Below are 22,647 nucleotides of genomic sequence, written 5' to 3' on the forward strand. Positions count from 1 at the left end.
TATTTTCCATTCTCTTTCTATCAATTAAAACACCTTCATTATTCATTTTCCATTTTCCATCCTATTTTCTACCAAACACCTCTAATTTATATTATATTTTTTATTTATTTTGGTTTTACTAACTAATTTCCATTTAAATTTTGCTGTAACTATGGCTTAAAGAGAAGAAAAAATGACAATTGAATAAAAATGCAGAAAAAGGGAAAACTAAGGAGAAAAATGATTTGATTTGTGAGCACTGATTGATTGATTCATAATTGAGGGTTCGGTTTTTCATTGGCCATGGTCTGAGCGGGCCTTCTTCCGGAAACACGTACGCATTGAATTCCGTGGCGACGCGCAGACCTTACCTCAGTGTGTAGTCATTGGCTTGGACGATTAGACACTTTTGCAATCGTGAGTGCCCAACCCTAACTCATCACAGACACACACAACTCAACAAAACACAACACTACATACACACTCACACACACAACACAACAAACTCAGCTCATAGTCTCATAGTGAAGAAACATCTATATAGTTTCAGTAGAAGAATAGCGAGCATTCATTATTGATCGCTGAAATGGGAGATCCAGAGGAGAGGTTGGGATCGGAGGCTTTGGATTCCGGCGCCGTCGTCAAGACCGATGACTTGTGCATGGAAATTGATCCGCCATTTCAAGAAAACGCCGCTACCGCCGAGGACTGGCGGAAAGCGCTCAACAGAGTCGTCCCCGCAGTCGTCGTCCTCCGCACCACCGCCACTCGCTCCTTCGACACCGAGTCTGCCGCCGCCAGCTACGCCACCGGATTCATCGTGGACAAGCGCCGAGGCATCATTCTCACCAATCGCCACGTGGTCAAGCCAGGTAGTTAGTTAACTTCGCCGCTCTTGCTTTTTGTTGAATTCTGTTCGCGTTGACGATCTCTCTATTTCGAATGCGTAGGTCCTGTGGTTGCCGAGGCCATGTTTCTGAACCGCGAAGAGGTTCCGGTGCATCCGATTTACAGAGATCCGGTTAGTGAGTTCTGTTCCGTTTTGATTTCTCAATGTGATGTCGTCAACAGTTTATAAAGACGATCTAGCTGAATCCTGTCTTTCATTCTTTAACTATTTTTTGTCATTTATATAAACCTCTGTTCACTATGGACTATGAAGACATGTCAACCGTGTTACTGTTACCACTATAGCTTTTCAATTAGTCTTAATAATGCAAAGACACCTTCTTGGTTGATATTGTTATTACTTGCTTGAGGAGGATCAAGATGTTATTACAGTTGAAAGGAATATTGTTTTATCAACTCAAGACGCCTTTACTGTTGTGGTTTAACTGAGCTCTTTTCGTGTTTAAAATGTGAAACACCGAACTCATTCCCCTTTCTGTTGTGTTTTATTGTTAGCATTTTTATTTTATTTTGTGAATTTGTGTTATAAAATTCGTATTTTAAACTGAATTACTTTGTTCATTTGTTTAACTTTTGTAGATTATTGTTATGGTCCTCGGAGTTCTTGTATGTGTGTGTCTTTGTATTTTTTTAAATAATTAGTTCTGGCCTAGAATTAATTTATTATCTCTTTCTATGTATGCCTGTTGATGCAACCAACTAAATATATACGCATCTGTAGGTACATGATTTTGGGTTCTTTCGTTATGATCCTGGTGCTATACAATTTTTGAACTATGAAGACATACCTCTTGCTCCTGAAGCTGCCTGTGTTGGACTAGAAATCAGAGTTGTTGGTAATGATAGTGGCGAGAAGGTATTACCTTAAATTTACCTCAATCCTCTTATTCTCCCCCCTCTCCCTTCCCTGTACCTTGTCTTGCATTTTTCTGTTTTTTTTTAATAGACTCCTGTAAAACAAAGCTACATGATTTCCATGCTTATAAAAATACACATGAAATGGCTAGCAAGTGTTGGGAAATTGACCAACTCAATAGAACATTGTTGGACAAAGCATAATGATATATATGCTGAGATTTTTGGTTTCTAATCATGATCAGTCAGTTTTCAACATATGTCCTGGTCCAGTTACATCCATTTTGTTTTCTTCTGTAAGGCCTTTGGTTTCTAAAATCAAGTTTTGCATCAACATTTGGTAGTTTTCATGTTTCAGCCTGTTCATATTTGCCACTTGTTTTGTATTGATGCTTCAATCCTTTTCTTCCAATAAACTTTGTATAATTATTTTGGCTTTTGCTTTCAGGTTTCCATTTTGGCTGGTACTCTTGCTCGTTTGGACAGGGATGCTCCTCATTATAAGAAGTATGCTGTAGAGTATCTGTAACTTCTTTTGTGTTCTTTATGTATACTAAACAGGTTGAATTTAGATAATGGAACTATTTTTTTTTATACAGGGATGGGTATAATGACTTCAACACATTCTATATGCAAGTAAGTGGGAACAAATATTATTTATACCATATATATTAAAAATTCTAAAGTGTGAGTTTGTTTATGTTATTTCCTTTTTTCTTCAAATTTTATTATGGTTTAATTTCCTTGAAATTTTAGTATATCTCTTAATTTCCTTGAAATGTTAGTCTCTTTCTAGTTGCCTCCCAGGTTTCATTTCAAGTGTCTTACAATATATCCAATGGCATACTAAATTCTTTTCTCAGTTTTTTTAATTACTATGAAAGGTGGGATATTGTAGAATTGAAAGCAGGAGTTATTGCTAAAAGTGGTAGGAAAAGAAAATTAACCTCAGGGGATCATTTTGTGCCTGCATTGGGCAACTTATTTCATGGATAGAGTGATTTGTATGGAGTGATTTGCTGAATCCTTTTTTTGCGACCTTATATCTACTCATTGTTGCATTTCAGGCAGCATCTGGGACCAAAGGAGGGTCAAGTGGTTCCCCAGTTATAGATTGGCAAGGCAGGGCAGTGGCTCTGAATGCTGGGAGCAAGTCATCAAGTGCATCAGCCTTCTTTCTACCTCTAGAACGAGTGAGCTCTTGATATATGTGTATATATATATATTTGTTGAACTTGTTTGATGCTTCCTGTAATATCAAGAAGTTCAGCTTCTCTTGTCAAGACCCCGGACAAACTAATTCAATTGCATTTCAGGTTGTGAGGGCCTTAAGGTTTCTTCAAAAGGGAAGTGAAACTTATGTTGATAAATGGCAGGCAGTTTCTATACCTCGTGGTACGCTTCAGGTCTGTCAATTGTTGTTTGCAGGTTCTTCCTTTTGTGTTTTTCTCGTGATATAATATTAAACTATTTCATGGCACTGAATCCTGAATGTTTTGTGTGCTGCATTGCAGTGAATAATATTGACTGTACTAAATTTCATTTCAATGAGTTTTTCTTGTGAATTTAAATATTTTTCTTTGAACATTGTCAATAAAGCCCTTGTCATGTCTGCATGCATTCATTTGTTAGTTATCTTAGGAACTTGATGTTGGAGATCCCAAATCTACCCGGGATATGATTAAATTATAATATATAAGTGAATGCGAACTTCACTTTACAAGCTGATTTTGCAAAGTTGAGTTTGACTTAAAATTCATTTTTTAAGATGATATCAAAGTTTCTTAATAAGGTTTGTCGGACCTATTGAACCACTCACTATCCGACTTTGCTTTATCCCCACATTTGAGATGTCCAATTATTGGTGTGAGGATATGTTGGAGGTACTACATCAATTAAAGATATGACCAAATTATAATATACAAGTATGTGCAAACATCACCTTGCAAGCCAATTTTTTGAGATTAAATTGAGCTTAAAATCCACTTTCTAAGACTTGAAATTATTAAGTATAGCTTTAGGCTTTATCTGAGCCCTTTTCCAGGACATTCAAGTGCTATATTATGTTTTTCATCCTCTGTAAAATCATTCATGGACCTCTGTTTTGTCATTCTTGTTCCTCCATCATTGAAGGATTTTGTCTCCATATTTCTCCCTTGATTTTTTACCCTGGGTTTGATATAGTTTTGATTCATTTTTTTCTCCTTTCTGCTAATGATGTCTCGTTTTTAGAGACTTACTCTTTCCCAGGAACTTGTTATATGGTAAATATTTTTTGTTGTTGTTGTCTCCAAATTGATTTATGAATAAAGCTATTTCTGCAAGTGCTATAATAGAAACCTGCCTAGACTGTACCACTTTATTTTTCTGAAATTTCCATGTTAATTTGTCAGTGAAATTATTGCGTATATAGGCTGTAGGGACTTGAAAAATTTAAACCTCTTACCATATGATTTCTTGTTGCTTACCATTTTATTGATGTTATACAGTCAACTTTTTAAATTTTGATAGTAGGTTTGCATGAAAATACCGACAAATGTTGTATCATTCAGTAATCTCAAGATAATATTTACTCCTTACGTATTGAATTTACTTCTTAAATGCTTGTTATAGATCACGAGATGATTGTTTACACTTGTTGCAATTAGTAATTTCATGATCCTCACATCTTTTATTGTTTGTCTTCCCATTACAGACGTGTTTTGGTTGGAGGTTTCACACTTATCATTTTGTAGTTTCTAGTTATTTTAGTTCCTTGCATCTTTAATTTGCTTGCCTGCTTATTTTTTGGTTCTTATATATTTGATGAGATGAGAGATGATTTAAAGATTTTTTTTTCTTGGTTCTGAAAATGGATGTTTTCCTTGCATATGATGACCCAATCCTATTTTATTTCTTCTTTGTATCTGGTGTAGGTGACATTTCTCCATAAAGGGTTTGACGAGACTCGTCGCCTTGGTCTCAAAACTGAGACAGAGCAGGTTGTTTTATTCTATCATTTTTTTCAGGTTATCTTTATGGAGCAGTTTCTTCCTTCAAATATGCCCTAAATTATTGACACTGCTTTTAAATTATGCAGATAGTACGCCAGAATTCTCCAGCTGGTGAAACTGGAATGCTTGTTGTGGAATCTGTGGTAAGCAAATTGGAATGCTAATATTTTGAGTTGATATTCCATTTCAACATTTATGGATTTACTCCTTGACTTGTTTAGGTGCCAGGTGGTCCAGGTTATAAACATTTGGAACCAGGTGATGTACTTGTTCGTGTCAATGGAGAAGTAAGTTTACATCAAGGACAAATTTTTTGCTTCCTTGGCCCAGCCTCTCCATTTCATTTTTGGTGTTTATTTGGTTCTCTGTTGTATTGTATGTTTGATGTGGATCTAGTTTGTTTAGAGTCATTGGTGAAACACTAGGTTATATGTTTAATATAAGAATTATAAGTGGTCATACCAAAGGCCATACTTGAATATGGAAGTGTCACATTGAAGGAAAGTTGTACTGGATGAAAAGTAGGTGTACTGTTGTACATCCAAACCATTGGTATAAAGACAGCGAGACTGCTGCTTGGGAAAGTAACAAATATGAATAGCTTTGCGTTATTGTTTTTATATCTCCATGTCTTTTGTTACTGTCAAGAACCCACATCAACTAGAGATAAGACAAAACTATAGTATATAGGTAAGTGTAAACCTCACTTTACCAAGTCAGTTTTGTGAGGTTAAGTTGACTTAAATTCTACTTTCTTGAGATGGTATCAAAGTCATTAAGAGTCTATCTAGTCAAGTTTTATGAGCCTCTCGAGTTTCTCCCAATCCCACCCTTGAGATTTCTAGTTCTCAGTGTGAAGAAGTGTGTTCAAGAGCGCACATTAACTAGAAATAAGGTCAAATTATAATATATAATTTGGTGCAAATCTCATCTTACTAAGCCAGTTTTGTAGGGTTAACTTAGTAGGCTTATATTCCAATTTCTTTAGCGTTACCAATTGGTTGAAAAAACGATTTTCGTATTAACTTCATTTGTGTTTTCAAAGTTTCTTCCCTTTTCTTCTGAGTTATTGTTAGTATTTCCTTGTACTCAAAGGTTGCAAAAACAGGGTCTTTTATTGTCTGTGTGCTGTTTGTTGTTGGCTTTAGACATAGGAGTCTTATTTCTAATTTGTTTTGTAGAACTTGACTCTGTAAAATTCATTGCAGGTCATTACTCAATTCTTGAAACTGGAGACTCTACTTGATGACAGTGTGAGCAAGAATATTGAATTACAAATTGAAAGGGGTGGCACATCAAAGACGTTAACTTTGTTGGTGAGATTTTTCATTCTTGGATATTATTTACTTAGTACATTTTAACACACCCAAATGCATATATTCTATGGGAAGGGCATCATGGTAATCTACTTGCAACCTCCATTAAGAGAGGGGCTGAAGAAAACCTAACTTTATAAGTCCTTCTAATTTCATCAAAACATAGGCTGCGAAGATCTGAAAATACAGATAATAATATGACTAATTTTACACTGGTTTAACAATTTTGTTTGCATGCAATACAGTGGCTAGATGACAATATTAAGTAGATTGTTATGCTTTAACCCTTTGTAATTAAATGCATGATAATTTTGATTTTTGGGTTTAACCTGACGTGCAGTCCCACCACCTAACTTCAGAGGTTTAAGAAATATGAACTCAGCAGAGTCAACCTAGTGCCTCACATCATCCATCCATGAAATAGTGAAATATTTACCCATGGAGTAGAATTGAATCAAAACAAAAGCATCAGATGAAAACATAAAAGTAGTTTCATTGTTGCTAACATGAGGCTGGCTCAAAATAAATTATTGGAATCTCTCAAATAGTGATTATGGAAATTCCTGTTATTGCTTACCATTGTACTCATTTTTTTTTAAATATTTTATATCAGGTGCAAGATTTGCACTCAATAACTCCTGATTATTTCTTAGAAGTGAGTGGGGCAGTAATACATCCTCTTTCTTATCAGCAGGTTAGTTGGACTGTACTCAGAAATTGGAATGTGCACTGTTTTTTATACTCTTGTCTAGAGACAATTTAGTTGAATATGATTTGACTTACGTTTTGAGATGGTGGAGGTGGTGGCTGTTTGAATGAAGAAATATGTCTGGAATGTTTATCATGTTTCTTATATTTATGATGTTATATTTTTCCTTCATTCTATTGATCCATGTGTCTCTGTAGGCCTGTCTTTACATTAAATTAACATTTCCTCTACCTGGACCATTTTCCTTTATTATGATGTAGGCTACCGTTTTCTTTCCTATTGTACTTACTGGAACTTGGTTATCAGAACATATTATGCTATAAAACTCCCAATAGGTTATTCTTCCTAGTTAAGCTGCCTGTCTCATTTTGGTTATGTTTATCTTCTTTGTAATGCAGGCTAGAAACTTCCGTTTCCATTGTGGTCTTGTTTATGTGGCCGAACCAGGGTATGTATGCATAAGCATTAACTTCTCCTAATTTGATAACTATTTACAGTCTACTGGCCAGAGAAATTATTAGAGATTTGTAGTCTTTATCGATTGGTTTTATGAAAATTATATATAGAGCTTGGTGAGTGAAGACACTAATTTTTAAATTTATGATCATCTCGTGAGTTTATCTCTAGTTCTATTTAAGAATTCCTTGAAATTGCTCATCATGACAAATTAGCAAATAAGCTTAAGTATAGCATCAATTATGTTTTTATACATGAGATCCTGGATGGAGTGGATTCCGATTATGTTTATTTTACATTTTGATATGTAACATGTGCTTTATTCAATGAAATATTATGTTTTGCAGATATATGCTCTTCAGAGCAGGTGTTCCTCGCCATGCCATAATTAAGAAATTTGCTGGGGAAGAAATATCTTGTCTTGAGGAACTAATAACAGTTATTTCTAAGTTATCTAGGGGTGCTCGAGTACCATTGGAGTATATAAGCTACATGGATCGTCATCGGAGGAAGGTAATTGTTACTTCACAATCAAAACATGATTTTAAATTAGTGATATTTTCAATTATTGTTGATTATTTCTTGACGTGTAACATTCATTGAGTTGTTTGACATTTTTGAAACCTTTATATATTTGCAATAAAATTGGTCCTAGTGGTTCATGAGTAGAAAACACTCCCTCATTGATTAGATTGTGTTGATGATATTTCAAAGAAAACAATGACCTTTTCTATTTATTAGTTTAGGGTATGTATGGTGTACTTCTAATTAATTATACATGTAATTAATATACATATTTTCCATAGATTAGTAGAAGTCAGCTTTTATGGTTGTATATATTATTTGTTATGATAAACGTCTAATGTTTTACAGGGATGGGGATGGCTTACATGTGTGTTTTTGTTTGAAGTATTTTGTAAAATAAAAAAAATAGAAATAGTAGAACTTTAAGCCAAAATAGAGATATGAATATTAGAGCAAAGTAGCCATTGAAATTCACAAATGAGAATCCCTATATACAGGCTTGCAACCAGTTTGAAATCCCTAAAATATCTAACCTACCATTAGATTTATATGAAATTTAAATTAATAGACTGAAACAGAATATAAAAGATAAATCTGTCATAATAATAAAAGAAATATCTAAAACTACTCAAAATTTGAGTAAGGCAAAATCTTATAAATTTTGACACTCCTTGATATTTGACGTGAAAAGGCCAAACTTAAGCTCCATGAACTTCAAAGTTTATATCAAAAGCGCTCTGCAATCGTTATATCAGCAAATTGGTCATCAATTTCTTGGCTTATATCGATGTTATCATAGAGATTTAGTTTAACTTATCATTTAAACATTGTACGGCATGATTTGTCATCTCAGTCTTGTTTTGCATGAAATTTAATAATTTCAAGTTGATGCGACCCAATCTTCAACACCAAATATTGTTTTGATTAATTTTGTCAATGGAATCTTGAACTTCAAATAAAGTTTGTCGCTAATTGTTTTCATCTTTGCAAGAGACATCGTACCCTTCATCTTCATTTGTTCAAATTTTCTCTTCAATTTGAGAAGCCTAACAAATTGAACCTTCTTCCAGTGGGTTTGAATAGTACCGGACTTGGTCCCTTAAGCAAAGTCTTGAGTTCAAACTTTGTGGATAGAAAGAATATGGTTGAGAGGAGAGACCCTATTAAAGGTAGTCTGTCAAATCATCTGATGTCATGGATATTTCATACCAATAACTCGGTTACCCAAATAAAATAGACATACAACTGAATCCTAAAATATCTAATCTACTATTAGATTTATTTGAAATTTAAATTATCTAATTGAAACCAAATATAAAAGATAAAATCTGCAAAAATAGTCTAGAACATTACTTAAAACTTATTAAAAATTCAAGTAAGGAAAAATGTTATAACTTTAACAGATTTTGACACATCGGTGGATTTCTTGGGAAGTTTATTGGATATAAATTTTTCATTCTAATTATACAGTGGAGTCTACTGCCTCATTAATCTAGCAGATTGTCAGCATTACATCAATATTCAATATTATATGCTTTTGTGGGTAGTTGAACAAGACATGTAGTGCAGATTTTAAAAGAAGATTGACTTTCTGACCTGACATGATAATATTTCCATATTAGAAGTGGTGGTATATTTATCTATATTCCTTTGGTGCATTTTTGCATGGAAATCATTTAAAAGCTATATCTTTTGGTGATTTGTTTAACTAACCTGGTTGTTGGGCTGCAGTCTGTGTTGGTCACAGTTGATAGGCATGAATGGTATGCACCTCCCCAGATATACACTCGTGATAACAGTACTGGCCTTTGGATTGCTAAGCCAGCTCTTCAGCACGATTCCCCCTTTCTATCATCTGGTGCAAGAGATGTTGAAAATATGTCACGACAGCCAATTCCATTGACTGGTGAGCATGCTTGCGGGGGTCATGTGTGTGAAGATAACAATCAGGAGTTTGTAGATGGTGTCACTAACATGGAAACCAATTGTGAAGATCCCTCTGAGTGTGAAACTCATCACAATGCCTCTGATGCTGTGGTGAAAAAACGAAGAGTGGAGGAAGATTTATTAGCTGACGGAAGTGTTGCTGATTTTTCTCTAAACGGTACCAGGGAAACAAAGCTAGAAAAATCAAGTGTCACACAGGATGACATGTTAATGGATTTTCAAGGTGCGACTGCAGCTGCAGCAAATGCATCAGTTGCTGAACGTGTGATTGAGCCTACTCTTGTAATGTTTGAGGTACTGCTGTAGAAATTTTATCAGATTTTTTTTACTAGTGACTTAACTAGAATGCATATGATACCTGAATCATACTAAAATAATACCTTATGGTGTGTATTCCACAAGTTTCATGATGTCCTCATTAAAATGTGCTAAAAACTCTTTCAAATTTAGTTGTTTTTATAGGTTTAAGATGAATTTCATTCATTTTTGTAAAATTTATACAATGTATGTTCCTTTTTGAAGTCATCAATATATCAATTTGATTGGTGTTAAGATGAAATATACAATGTAGCGTTTATAGGAAACATAGATAAGATATGGATAAAATTTTAAAATTGTTGTATTGGTGTTTCTTAGATTGCCAGCAATACATATAACTTCTGCATGTAAGACAAAAAAATTTAAACACTACATTGAACTTTCTCGAGAAAGATATTTTTCAACCTGCAATTCTCTTTTCAATATATATCTTATTTCCCCCTCTGAGTATGATTTTAGGACAGTCCTAGTAGACAATGAGTGGATGTATGTAGCCTCTGAGTACAGTTTTATGTATCCCAAGTTCCATGATGTTTTTCTTTTCTAATTCCTTAACTACATACTACTTTTATTTTGTATCTCGTGATACATCTCTGGCCCAGGATTTCCTTGTAATACAAAAAATGATGTATTTATAATTGTAGTTTGCTTTTGTTTATTTTGTTTCTGTTGTTAGTCTAATAGTGAATGAGGTATTTGGTGCTATATGGTTTCAATTTCAAGTTGTGGAATTAGCCTCTTGCGAGGTAAGGCTGCATATGTAGCCTCAATATGGATTTGAGTCTTCTGTGGATCCTTCCTTTGTAGGAGCTTTATAGAATCCAGTTTCCCTTTTTGCTTTGTCAGTCTAATTGTCTTAGTCATTGCTTTGATATGTGGTCCAAATTGCTATCATCCTTTTATTTGATTGATGTAAATACAGAAATTTGGCTTCTGGTGTCCCTTGATCTTTTATTTTTTAAAAGAAACATTTTATTTTTGCATGAGGGGAGCATCTAGTTTTCATTAATCTGGAGCATTTCTATTTGTGTAACAAATTTTTTCTGCATTATATAACCTCTTCTATTTGTTATGACAACAATGTTTTATGTTGTAGCATGGTAAGAATACTGATTTACTGGTTACCCTGTGGTTTTTAAATTATTCCTGTCATGCAAAACATGTTTTTCTAAAATCCTGCGGGACATGCAGGTTCATGTTCCCCCATCTTGTATGCTTGATGGTGTTCATTCACAGCACTTTTTTGGAACTGGTGTCATAATATATCACTCCCATGATATGGGATTAGTTGTAGTTGACAAGAATACAGTTGCAATATCTACCTCTGATGTAATGCTATCCTTCGCTGCCTTCCCAGTTGAAATTCCAGGAGAGGTAAATCTTTCTAAAAGAATGGGACACTTATTAAATAAATGAATAAACAAGATGGTTGTCTTTCTTTAGCTTATTGTCACACTTTATTTGCAGGTTGTATTTCTCCATCCTGTTCACAATTATGCTCTTATATCATATGATCCCTCTGCATTGGGACCTGTTGGTGGTTCAGTTGTTCGTGCTGCAGAGTTACTTCCAGGTGGGTTTCACCATGTAATTGCTAAATTTGTACTGTTTTAATGTGACTTCATATTTATCAGATTCTGAAACTAAAGACTAGACTACTTTGGTAGAATGGTATGGAAATACTTATCTTTAACTGTTTCAATCGATAACATGATATCTGCGGATGTGTTGAACTTTCTATGAACTTATTACTATGTATATTTGTAGTTTATACTTGATACTTTTACATTTTCTAGTTGATGTTAATTGCTTCTGGTAAAATGGTTTAAATTACTCTGGATGAGGGAATATTTTAAAGCTAAATAATGTTTTGTACGAAGTAAACATTTTACATGTAGATGATGTGAGAAGTGAGTGATTTAATGGTACATTTACTTTCACTCTTATTTTTCTATATTGTTGAAGGATTTTTTTTTGTACATTTTCTTGTTCAGAGCCGACCTTACGTAGGGGAGATTCTGTTTACCTTGTGGGGTTGAGTAGAAGTCTTCAAGCAACTTCAAGGAAATCAGTTGTTACCAATCCATGTGCTGCATTAAATATAGGATCTGCTGATTCTCCTCGCTACAGAGCAACCAATATGGAAGTAATTGAGCTCGATACGGGTAAATTTGGATGAGATTTTTTGTAACCATGTTACTTGTACATATAAGGGGTCTTACTCTGCAGGTGTTTAAATGCAGATTTTGGAAGTACATTTTCGGGTGTTCTAACAGACGAACAAGGAAGGGTACAAGCTATATGGGGAAGCTTCTCAACTCAGGTTTATACAACTTATTCTCATCATGCTGGGATGGATCTGAACATTTTTCATTAGGGCCAAGATCCGAAAAAGAAATTCTAAAAGCAAATTGAATTATGTAACTAAAATCCTCTCTTGAACCTTCTTTGGGGAACTTATGCTTTCAGGAGAGTTCATCCTTTGGCATGGCATAATATAAGTGCCTTTTTTACTAAATCGTGAGAAGTTAAAACTTTCTGTTACTTATTTGGGCACATGTATGCAATGTCCACACCTTAAACATTTTCTTTTTTGCATGAGGGGAGCATGTTGGGAATTTTAGATAGAACCATTCTTCAGTCTTTTACCGAATTAAACTTTTAGCAAGGTTGCTTGCTTGACAGTTGACGACAATAAACCTTAATTTCTATTCTTCTAGTGAATAGAATAGAAGTTCAGTAGGAGATGTGGTTTTTCCATTTCAAGGTTAGGACATAAAACAAGCATAGCAACAGCTTACAAGTGCACTTATAAATGGCTTACTAATGAAGGACCACTAGTAGGATACTACAAATGCAGTCCGATGCTCCCTTCATATTAGTTTCTGAATAGAAATTAAAGAAGAAAAAATAGATCTTGTCTATATTATCCTGTCGTGAGTAAAGTACCTGACGAGAGACTTTGTACAGTGTACATATTCTACGGTTTTTGCTATATTAATTTGTTTAATATAACAAAGCCTGACTTCAAACAATTGTGTCCTCGTAGAAGAAGGGCAAGAGAAGAAAGAAGAAAACTGGAAAGAGACGAGAGAAGACAAATTTTACTCAAACTTCAAAAGGCTACCTGAGGGTGGGTTGGTCCTAGAAGTCTAAAATGCCAATTTTTCCTTTGCATTTAGAATTCTAATTAGCAATTATGAGAAAGGCCTAGGGTGGGAAATTTGGTCATTGAATTCTATATGGCATTATTCACCTTCGTTTATAATTAGAAAAACGAGCATAGGAGAAACTTTGACAAATTTTGCTAGATATTTCGCTGAAATATAGTATTCACGAATTATTACTGCTACCTTTTTACTGTTATTATTTTTAAGTCTTCTAAAGGCTTGTCAGGCTGACTGGCTTGTGTGAGTCGTGGCCAAGGATGAGCCAGGATATATTACTTTTTATTTCTTGTTAAAGGGGAGAGGTGTAAATTTATTATGATGAACCCTGACTGAGTTGTGACATGCTTTTTCTGTGGATGTGGAAATTCCCCGTTCCAGCTGAAATTTGGCTGCAGTACCTCAGAAGATCATCAATTTGTGAGGGGTATTCCAATTTATGCAATAAGTCAGGTCCTTCACAAGATTGTATCTGGCGCAAATGGCCCACCTCTTCTCATAAATGGTGTCAAAAGGCCCATGCCACTTTTGAGAATTTTAGAGGTTGAAGTTTATCCAACATTGCTTTCAAAGGCTCGGAGTTTTGGATTAAGTGATGATTGGGTTCAGGTATTGATATCTTTTCATTTTATAGTTTTTCTTTTTACTCGTAGGATATGTATTTTCTTTCCTTATCCATGCTGTACTAATATTATATTTCCCATTAGCAATTAACATTTTAGAAAATGCAATGTTTCGGCCATATATCCAACATTTCAAAACTTGATTTGGTATTTTAGTTGTTTTTTGTCTCAATTATTGTAGGCACTTGTTAAGAAAGATCCAGTGAGACGTCAGGTTTTACGTGTTAAAGGTTGTTTGGCTGGATCAAAGGCTGAAAATCTTTTAGAACAAGGGGACATGGTCTTAGCAATCAATAAAGAACCAGTCACATGCTTCCGTGATATTGAAAATGCTTGTCAAGCTTTAGACAAATCAAATGCGAATGATGGGAAGCTTCACTTGACTATTTTCCGGCAGGTAGGCGACCGTGTTTGCTCCCTGATTGATGTTATTTTATATTTTCTTTTGATTTAGTTTGTGGAGCCTGCTAAATGTAGCTTTTGTGTTCTTTGTTTGTGGCACACTGACTATGCCTTACTGATTAATATGCATATTTTGTAAGGGACAAGAGGTTGAACTTCTTGTGGGAACAAATGTTAGGGATGGAAATGGCACTTCCCGTGCAATTAATTGGTGTGGTTGTATTGTACAAGATCCACATCCAGCAGTTCGTGCTCTTGGATTTCTTCCCGAAGAAGGTCATGGTGTATATGTGGCAAGGTATGATTTTAACTTTTTTCCTTCAAATTTTTTCAAGCCTGCTTAAGTATAAAAAAGGGGCCTCATTAATGGATAGTGGGGGTCTGTTTTGACAAGTTTTTCCATAACAGCTCCTAAGAAAAAAATGAAATTGATTTCTTTATAAGCTAAATTTAGTTTATGCACAAATTAAAACTAAAGTTTTGAGAAGTTATAAGAGAGAATTTCTACAAATTAGTATATGTATAGGCTGATTTGAACTTATGGAGAAGTCAATTTCATTATTTTTCTCCTAGAAATTGTTATGAGAAAATTCGTCCAAACATATCCATGGTAGTGTTATATGTAAAATTTTATGAATGCCTAGTGTATAGTGAGAAAGCTCACTTTGAGTATGCTTACAAATAGATGTTGTCGTGTCAAACTTTATATGATGGACTATGAATCTTGGTCTATAGAGTTATAGAGCTTGATTTATGGTCTGAATTTTAATAATAATGATATATTTACCCAACATTTTCAGTCAGTTTTTCCACATCGACATACCTGCCTAATTACAGCCGAACATTTGTATTGTATCCATACATTTGTATTATGTTTTTGCAATTGGTCAAATCATTGCTCCGCACTCCAATGTGTAGATTGAGGCTTGAGAGTGTATTCATGAACAATTTGAAGATTAGCTTTGTGGTCTGTATGATGATGTTTTTTATTGATCTAGTGATTTGGAACCCATGCTGTTTCTTTCATTTAAAATTAAAACTAATATATTATTATATAAAATTATAAATAAGTGATTATGTCCTTTTCATTTTTCTTAACTATTTTTTGCACTTGACATACTACATTTTGTATATTTGTGAACTTGCTTCTGCTCTCGCAATGCATACTCGTATGACTACACCATCTGCTTATAACAAAATTTGTCAAATTCACAGGTGGTGTCATGGGAGTCCAGTACATAGATATGGTCTGTATGCTCTTCAATGGATAGTCGAAATTAATGGAAAACCAACTTCAAATCTAGATGCTTTTGTTGATGTGACAAAGGTATGGAATTACTGTGCATGGAAGCAACTTGCACTTGCACGCTGTTCCTCCATTTTTTTTTTGTTTGAGCTTTATATGTATGCAATCTGATGTGATGTCCAGAGTGGTCTTGAATACTATAAAATGCGTGGCACGTGTACATGCGGAACATATTTGGTGTGCGTTGCATTATACATGATGAGTTTACCCACTTAATAAAGGTTGTTTTATTACTTATTTACATGAAACATTATGGAATTTGTAAACCCGTAATGTTTCTGATACAAGCTTTTTTTCCTTTTGATGGCTGGCAAATCTGCATATTTTATGAAGAATATTGTAATTCTCTTGTCAGTATCTAATTTATATCTAGGACTAGCCAAGCTGCTCTTTATCGCTGTTCTCCTAAATTATTCATATCTTATAATCATTTATTGAATGTTTGCAGGAACTAGAACATGGGGAGTTTGTTCGGGTAAAGACAATTCACCTCAATGGGAAGCCACGAGTCCTAACATTGAAGCAAGATTTGCACTATTGGCCTACGTGGGAATTGAGATTTGATCCAAATTCTGCAATGTGGCATCGCAATATAATCAAGGGATTGAACTGCAGTACTGTATGAATACGTAATTCTTACGCGTTCCTATTCCTGGGGATGCAGCTGCACGGGTTCGTGAAAAACCTTGTGGAAGTCATCTTTCAAGTTCAAAATTATGGTTTGGCGGTGCTGCTGCCCTCGTTGCAAATTTGATGCTTAGTGCAGAGATTTTCTGTTGCATTGGCATGATTAATGGGTTTATTATGAGGCATTCGATTCTGGCTAGCAATTATTTGGAATGTGTAAACCTGTAGGTGGATCATATTGGATAATAAAGAAAAATGAAAGATAAATATTCAGTTTCAATGTATAATGGGAAAAAATAACTTTTATTTGATTTGTGAATATTTTTATCACCCTCTTGGCTTGAATTTCTCCTTCATTACACATTTACAATGTAAATAAGTAGCTAAGTTAAGAACTATGTGATTCTTAGTTCATACCCTTTACTTCCCTCTCCCCCCTTTTCCTTATTTTTTTGGTACACTATCGAATGGAGTCGTAGATAATATCAGTCGAAGAAAATAAAATTCATAACTTCACTGGAGGATCAAAATTGTATCAAAGTAGATTCCAGATGGGTAATTAAGTTTTTATCTTAATAGTATGTCTACAGTTCCCGTAGATGGATATTTTGGAATTTGACAAACTTTTCCGTATAATTAATATTTCATGGGAAGGCAAATTTCCTTCTCAACTTCATTCATACTCTAATTTTAATTTTTGTTTGCATTTGAAAGATGTTCAAGTGACTCTCTATCAATTTAATAGTATAGTAATTTTTCACCTTTTATGCTAAATAAGGCGTGAAAACCAGTGTGACGAAGTTCCAGTTTCTTTTTTATGTGCTTAGTAATAGAGGTAGACGTGATATAGCTTTCCAAGATTGGTTTTTCCGAATTCGCATATGTACCCAACAACAAAATAACCTAAAAAAAACTCAGTAAACTAATTCAAAATATTTCTAAAGAATAACGAAGATTCATAAATTAAAAGTTAATTTATAAGACTTTATCATATTAGTTTCTTTAAAAACTAATTTTTAACTTCTATAAATTTTTGTTTATAACAAAAAATATCCAAACACAACGTTACTTTTCTTTGGGATAGAAGTTGACACGATGTGAAAAAAAAAACATAATTAATGGAAACAAAATTAGAAAAGGAAGGAGGGAGGAAGAAAATGTGACTGTGGCAACTAGTCTTTGGGTCATCTCGGGAAATATCACACTTAAAGGAACTGGAGAATCCACAAAGCATTCGTCAAAGAGACTCTTGAAAATAGTAGATATGACCAAGATTGGACTATCATACATATTATAGCAACCTGGTAAAAACTTTGCAGCTAATATTAATTTTGAATTATTGCGCATGACATATAAGAATCAATGTTCCTGTAAGTTAATACCAGGAAAGAAATAACAAGGGCATGGGAATTAAACTGAATATGGAAAAAAAATAACCTGAAGAAGAATAAAGAAGAGAATCAAACGTTAAGACTAAACTTATTTTCAGAAGTACAGATTTAGCTTCATGATGTCATCCAAAAGTAGCGTTGCCAATGATAGTCCTCCCAAACCAGCCAAAACAAGCAATTCCACAGCTCTGTTTTCAGCACCAGAGTAATAATATACCCAAGTATTTGGTTTTGGAACACCTGGCACAGGCACGTATACGAATCTTGGTGGTGGTGGTGGTCGCAAGGGGTTGCAGTTCTGAGGACATGTGGGAAACTTAGGAGGAGGAGGTGGCGACGGTGGTGGTGGAGGTGGAGGTGGTGGTGGCGGCGGAGATGGACAAGGAGGTGGAGTTGGTGGCGGGGGTGGTGGAAGTTGCTCACCACAGGTGTCTCCACAAGGACATGATCCACACTTGATTTCAGTCTCCGCTGGTGGCGGAAACAGTGGCTGGTCTAAGTCTAACTTCTTAGAAGATACTATGACTTCTTGAACCGAATATGAAAATGAAATGCATATAAGGAACAACAGTATTGTAGGGTTTTGAGGCCTCAGACTCAGTGTGGGAGAAGCCATTCTCTGAGACTTCGAAGTAGGGACTTGGAATTTACTTCTCAAAAGTCAAGGTATAAAAACGAATGAGAGAGCGAGAGAGAGAGAGAGAGAATAAGTATAGAGCGGTGAAGGGGTTGGTGAATAAGTATAGAGCGTAGAGTGCAGGAGTGGTGTGATAAGCAAAGGTCATTCATTAGTATTAGGTAACTTTGGTCATTTCGGAAATTGCATATAGTATGAGATTGAGGTAAGACAAACTTTGTTTGTTCAGTTATATGTGTTCTTCAACACTGTTTGACAGCAAATTACATGTGGTTGTTGTAAATGTAGGGGACCTTGTGTCGACTCTCACTTTTGGGGTTGAGAAGTGAGAATGATCAAATCTTGTATGAACTTTCTGGACAGTTTAGTGAGAAAACTTCACTTTTCTGTGACTGAGAAGGGTTAATTTCTTTGTACAATTATATGTTCCAAATACCTTCTGGCAAAGAGCAATGTAGTGGGTTCTTTATTCCCTACACTACACTTTTGACGGTGCATAAGAATATTTGCCTTTTGCATAAGGTAAGGTGATCAGATTCAGGCAACAAGTGCACCATAGTTTTCTCTAACTCTTTCTCTGTACTCCTTTGCTTTCATGGTCATTGCATGAGTTACTATTAAGTGGATTCTAACTCTAAAACAACCTTATAAAAGGTTATAAAATGAAGTTTTTATCCACTTATAAATATAATGAAATGTTCTCATTTCTAGTCGATTTGAGATCTCGGCACATTATCTCATGTCCAGAGTAACACCTCATGCATAATAGAACATGGGTAATCCGATAATGACCCAATAACGGATGATACGATAGGTCCAATAAATTCTTGTTAAGATAAACTCAAAATAATTCTGATACTATATTAAGAAATAACTTTAAGCCTAATTCAATCTCATAAACCAATTTTATGAGATTTAATTAAACTTAAAGTCAACGTCTTAATAGATTGAATTTCTACTTTCACGTCATTTCCTTTATAAAATAAAACTAGAATATAGTATTTAATCATGATCAAATCATATTATAATTCATAATTATAATATAAATGGAAAAGAGAAATTCAACGATTAGTTATTCTTTCAGGATTTAGAAGGGTGGCATCAGACACTATTATCTCTTAAAATGCAAAGTTGGTCTCTTGACAACAGAATAGAATGCCTCCTTCACTTTGCATAAAGTGGGAAGCTGTCACTATTCTTCTCCTTATGTGACCAATTATTGGAATCTTATTTAAAGTTATGCCTTTCTACATAAATTTCCCGAGACAGATTAACTTTTTTGCAAAACTCAGCTTTTCATTTAAAGTACACTTTCTAGTTCTTGCACATTACTTACTATGTGTATGTTTTGAATAATACCAATGTGCTAAAGGCTTTAGTTAACATTTTCCATTTACTGTTTTGAAGTTGGCTGCAAGATAAAATGGTTTATTTTGTTCCTTTGATATGATATATGACTATATACAACTTTCAGAGTTATTGTTGTCCCTTTCCTCAAATTTTATATATGATCGTCTACATTTTTGAATTATGGTCACTACGAAAAACAAAATGAGGTTGCATGTAAGAAAAAAAATGGTTTGGGGTAGCACATTAAGAAAGGAATCACATGCCCGGAATTTAGAATTAAAAAAGTGTACTCATACACTTTTTCTTGGTTGGGATCAGCCATCCCTTTTTTGCCTCTTCATTATTCTTTGCCACTCCTAATGAAGTTGCATGCCAACTATGAGTTGTAGGGTTTCATCACATCAGATTTATCACATACAAATTTAAAATACAATATAGAAGAATATCAATACTATATCATACTGAGAAGGTTCTCCATGTATTTAGTGCTTTGTTGTTGTGGTTCTCCTAATGTATTTCTGTTTGATTTGATGATTATAGAGTTTGACAGAATCTTTGTTTAGATATTAAATTTGACTTTTAACCAATTTTTTATAAAGATCGTGAAATGTCTATTTTTATTTTATTTATTCTGATAAAAAAATATAATGCATTAAATTCTCCGTATATGCATACATGTGTATTGGTTTTTCATTTACATTGCTGCACAAAGAGAGAGTTGTTGACGCTCAGAATTTATTCTGATTTTACAGATCATAAAGATGATGGCACCAGATGCTGAGTTTAATGTTCCTTGCATTATTTTGCATATGTTTGGTTCTTTTGCATATACCTTGGAGTGTGTGCAACATTCAAGCGGTTGAGGAACACCACAAAAATTAGGAAATGATTATCACCTCCAACTCCATCTTTGTCTCACTCATTTAAATTTTGGCCCAACTCAAACTCTCTTTTTTTTCTTACAACTTTTTAAGGTTAATAGAAATTTTGTTAATCTTAATATATTACTGGTTTTTGTTAATAATATGAACCAATTCCAGGTACATATTCCATCCTTAAAAAATGTGCATGCTCTTTTTTTATGAAAACAGACCTAAGTTTATTAGTGAGGAGTGATGGAACACATGACCTAATGAGTATTTTAGCATAAAATATGTGTTTGAAAAAAGAATAAGTAATTATGTATTTAAGATAATAATGATTTTTCCATTTATAATCTATTATCCAGTGTCTTTATTGAGAAAAAAACATTTATTTTTAAGTAAAAATTATTATATGTATAATGATTTTATAATGGTGTTTTTAAATTCATAATCAAGTATCCATTACCATAGTCGATTATGAGTACTTGTAATTGTAATTGTAAATGGTGATCTGTAATTATAGTTTTAATAAAAAATTGTGTAAGAAATATATTATATATTTTTTTAGAGAGTGTGTTTTTTTTAACAAACTCTCTATTAATTAAAATTGATTAAGTAGAAAATAAAACTCATGAAAAGGTTATCATTTATAGTAGTAAATTTCGGTAAATATATAAAAAGAGCTAAACATTATTTATTTTCGAATTGATCATCAGACTCAAAGGAATGGAGCAACATTAGCCGTTAACGTGAATCTAATTCATTTATGAAAATGTGAATCTAATTCAAAACTATATATAAGGAATCCAAGTTTTTGGGTGTTAAATACTAAAATAAAAAAGCTCAAGAAAACAAAATCCATCTCAAATATAACATATTTAAAAACTTCAAATTCAGGTTTTACAATTTTATAATTAAATATTTTCAAGCTATTATATTGTACATAAATGGTGGTCAACCCATACTGCTATTTAAAACATTCAATGTTAGTCGTATTAACGTAAATCAATTTTTTTTGAATAATTAGTCTTAAATAAAAAGTACTATATGTTATTAGTTTAGGTTAATAACAAGATAAAATACAACGGATATAAAATATAGAATTTAATATATATAAAATATATATATATATATATATATATAAATTATACACTTGTTTTGGATTTGAGATGTCTATACTATTCTTCTAGGTGTATATATTCACCTTATAAAAAATTATTAATTGGAAATGACGACCAACTAACGACCCTTCCTAAGGACACATGTCTCATAAGATAAGAACTAAAAGACACAAACACGTGTCTAACAGGCAAAGCAGAAACAGCAGAAACTGACACGTGTAAAACACGTGGCTCATAAATCTAGAGGAAGTCCTCCAATCACAAAACCCAAACTTATCGCATTCCTCCCAACACTACACTATAAAACCAGACCAAACTCTCCCTCATCAACAACAGCAACATCAACATCAGCAAAAACCAAAACACAAAAGACATCGAAAATGGTTGGAATTGGGGTTCCGATTTGCGTGCAATGCGGTACGAGGAGCAACCCTTGCCGGTGCAAGGTGGTGGGGCCGACACTGGGGTTTGTGGCGTTTGCGGCGGCGGCGGTGGTTGAGTGGCCGGTGGGAGCTCTTGTCTATTGCTTTCGCCACACAAAGGGTCGTAAAATTATGGGTCATCCAGCTTCGGTCATATACCCTTCAGTCACCAATGCCATTCCCATCTAATTAACTATATATTATAAATTCATATAATCTTTATTATATGGTTTTCACTATGCTATTTTAGGCTGTGTTATTAATGTACGTTTTATAATGTACGTATATACGTGTATGTATGTATGTATACATAATAAACTAAGCAGTCTTTTTTTCTGCTTCTTAATTTTATATTAGTGGAACCTATGGGAGGATTATGTGGTGTTTTTGTTATGATAATAGCTTAATTGGTAAGATCCTTTGTGATTAATGACAATGCTACGCGCAATCAACTTTAATAACCATGTGCTATTAATATAACCAGTTTTGCATAGGCGATTAATAAATGATAAATTATTTATATAACATTTTTTTAAGTTCTCTCTTTTTAAATATAGCAATTTAATTAATTTCTAAGCTCTTCAAACTAATAAAACTCACGACTTTAAAATAAGTAGTAAATAATTGGGTTAAAAGGGAAAAAGTTAAAACCATAAAATAAAATAAGTTTATCTGTAAACTAAAATTAATTTATAACTATTTAAAAATAAAATTTGAAAGAATTTATATGT

General features: G+C 33.8%; 2 protein-coding genes across 5 annotated transcripts; both read left to right on the forward strand.

Annotated features, from left to right (window-relative positions):
- Positions 1 to 214: 214 nt before the first annotated feature.
- Positions 215 to 16,462, forward strand: DEG7 (DegP protease 7). Of its 4 annotated transcripts, none has more exons than XM_090294100.1 (25): positions 215 to 851; positions 930 to 1,000; positions 1,610 to 1,744; positions 2,192 to 2,250; positions 2,343 to 2,379; positions 2,811 to 2,936; positions 3,060 to 3,149; positions 4,659 to 4,724; positions 4,823 to 4,879; positions 4,958 to 5,023; positions 5,945 to 6,052; positions 6,666 to 6,746; positions 7,160 to 7,209; positions 7,565 to 7,730; positions 9,474 to 9,983; positions 11,199 to 11,381; positions 11,475 to 11,580; positions 12,002 to 12,172; positions 12,251 to 12,330; positions 13,057 to 13,140; positions 13,556 to 13,783; positions 13,979 to 14,194; positions 14,340 to 14,497; positions 15,415 to 15,526; positions 15,954 to 16,462. In XM_090294100.1, exons 1-25 carry the CDS (start codon positions 566 to 568, stop codon positions 16,128 to 16,130), a joined length of 3,423 nt encoding a protein of 1,140 aa, XP_090150226.1. In that variant the 5' UTR covers positions 215 to 565; the 3' UTR covers positions 16,131 to 16,462. The 4 variants fall into 4 exon arrangements, with proteins under 4 accessions (XP_090150226.1, XP_090150220.1, XP_068474052.2 ...); XM_068617951.2 differs by lacking the exon at positions 13,057 to 13,140 and having other exon boundaries at positions 216 to 396; positions 524 to 851; XM_090294094.1 differs by lacking the exon at positions 13,057 to 13,140.
- Positions 16,463 to 21,806: 5,344 nt separating this feature from the next.
- LOC137814973 (cold-regulated protein) lies at positions 21,807 to 22,267 on the forward strand. Its single transcript, XM_068617952.2, has one exon. It carries the CDS (start codon positions 21,875 to 21,877, stop codon positions 22,103 to 22,105), a length of 231 nt encoding a protein of 76 aa, XP_068474053.1. The 5' UTR covers positions 21,807 to 21,874; the 3' UTR covers positions 22,106 to 22,267.
- The last annotated feature ends 380 nt before the right edge of the window (positions 22,268 to 22,647 follow it).

Source organism: Phaseolus vulgaris, chromosome 1 (assembly GCF_051622355.1).
Source record: "Phaseolus vulgaris cultivar YP4 chromosome 1, ASM5162235v1, whole genome shotgun sequence".
Taxonomy (NCBI): domain Eukaryota; kingdom Viridiplantae; phylum Streptophyta; class Magnoliopsida; order Fabales; family Fabaceae; genus Phaseolus; species Phaseolus vulgaris.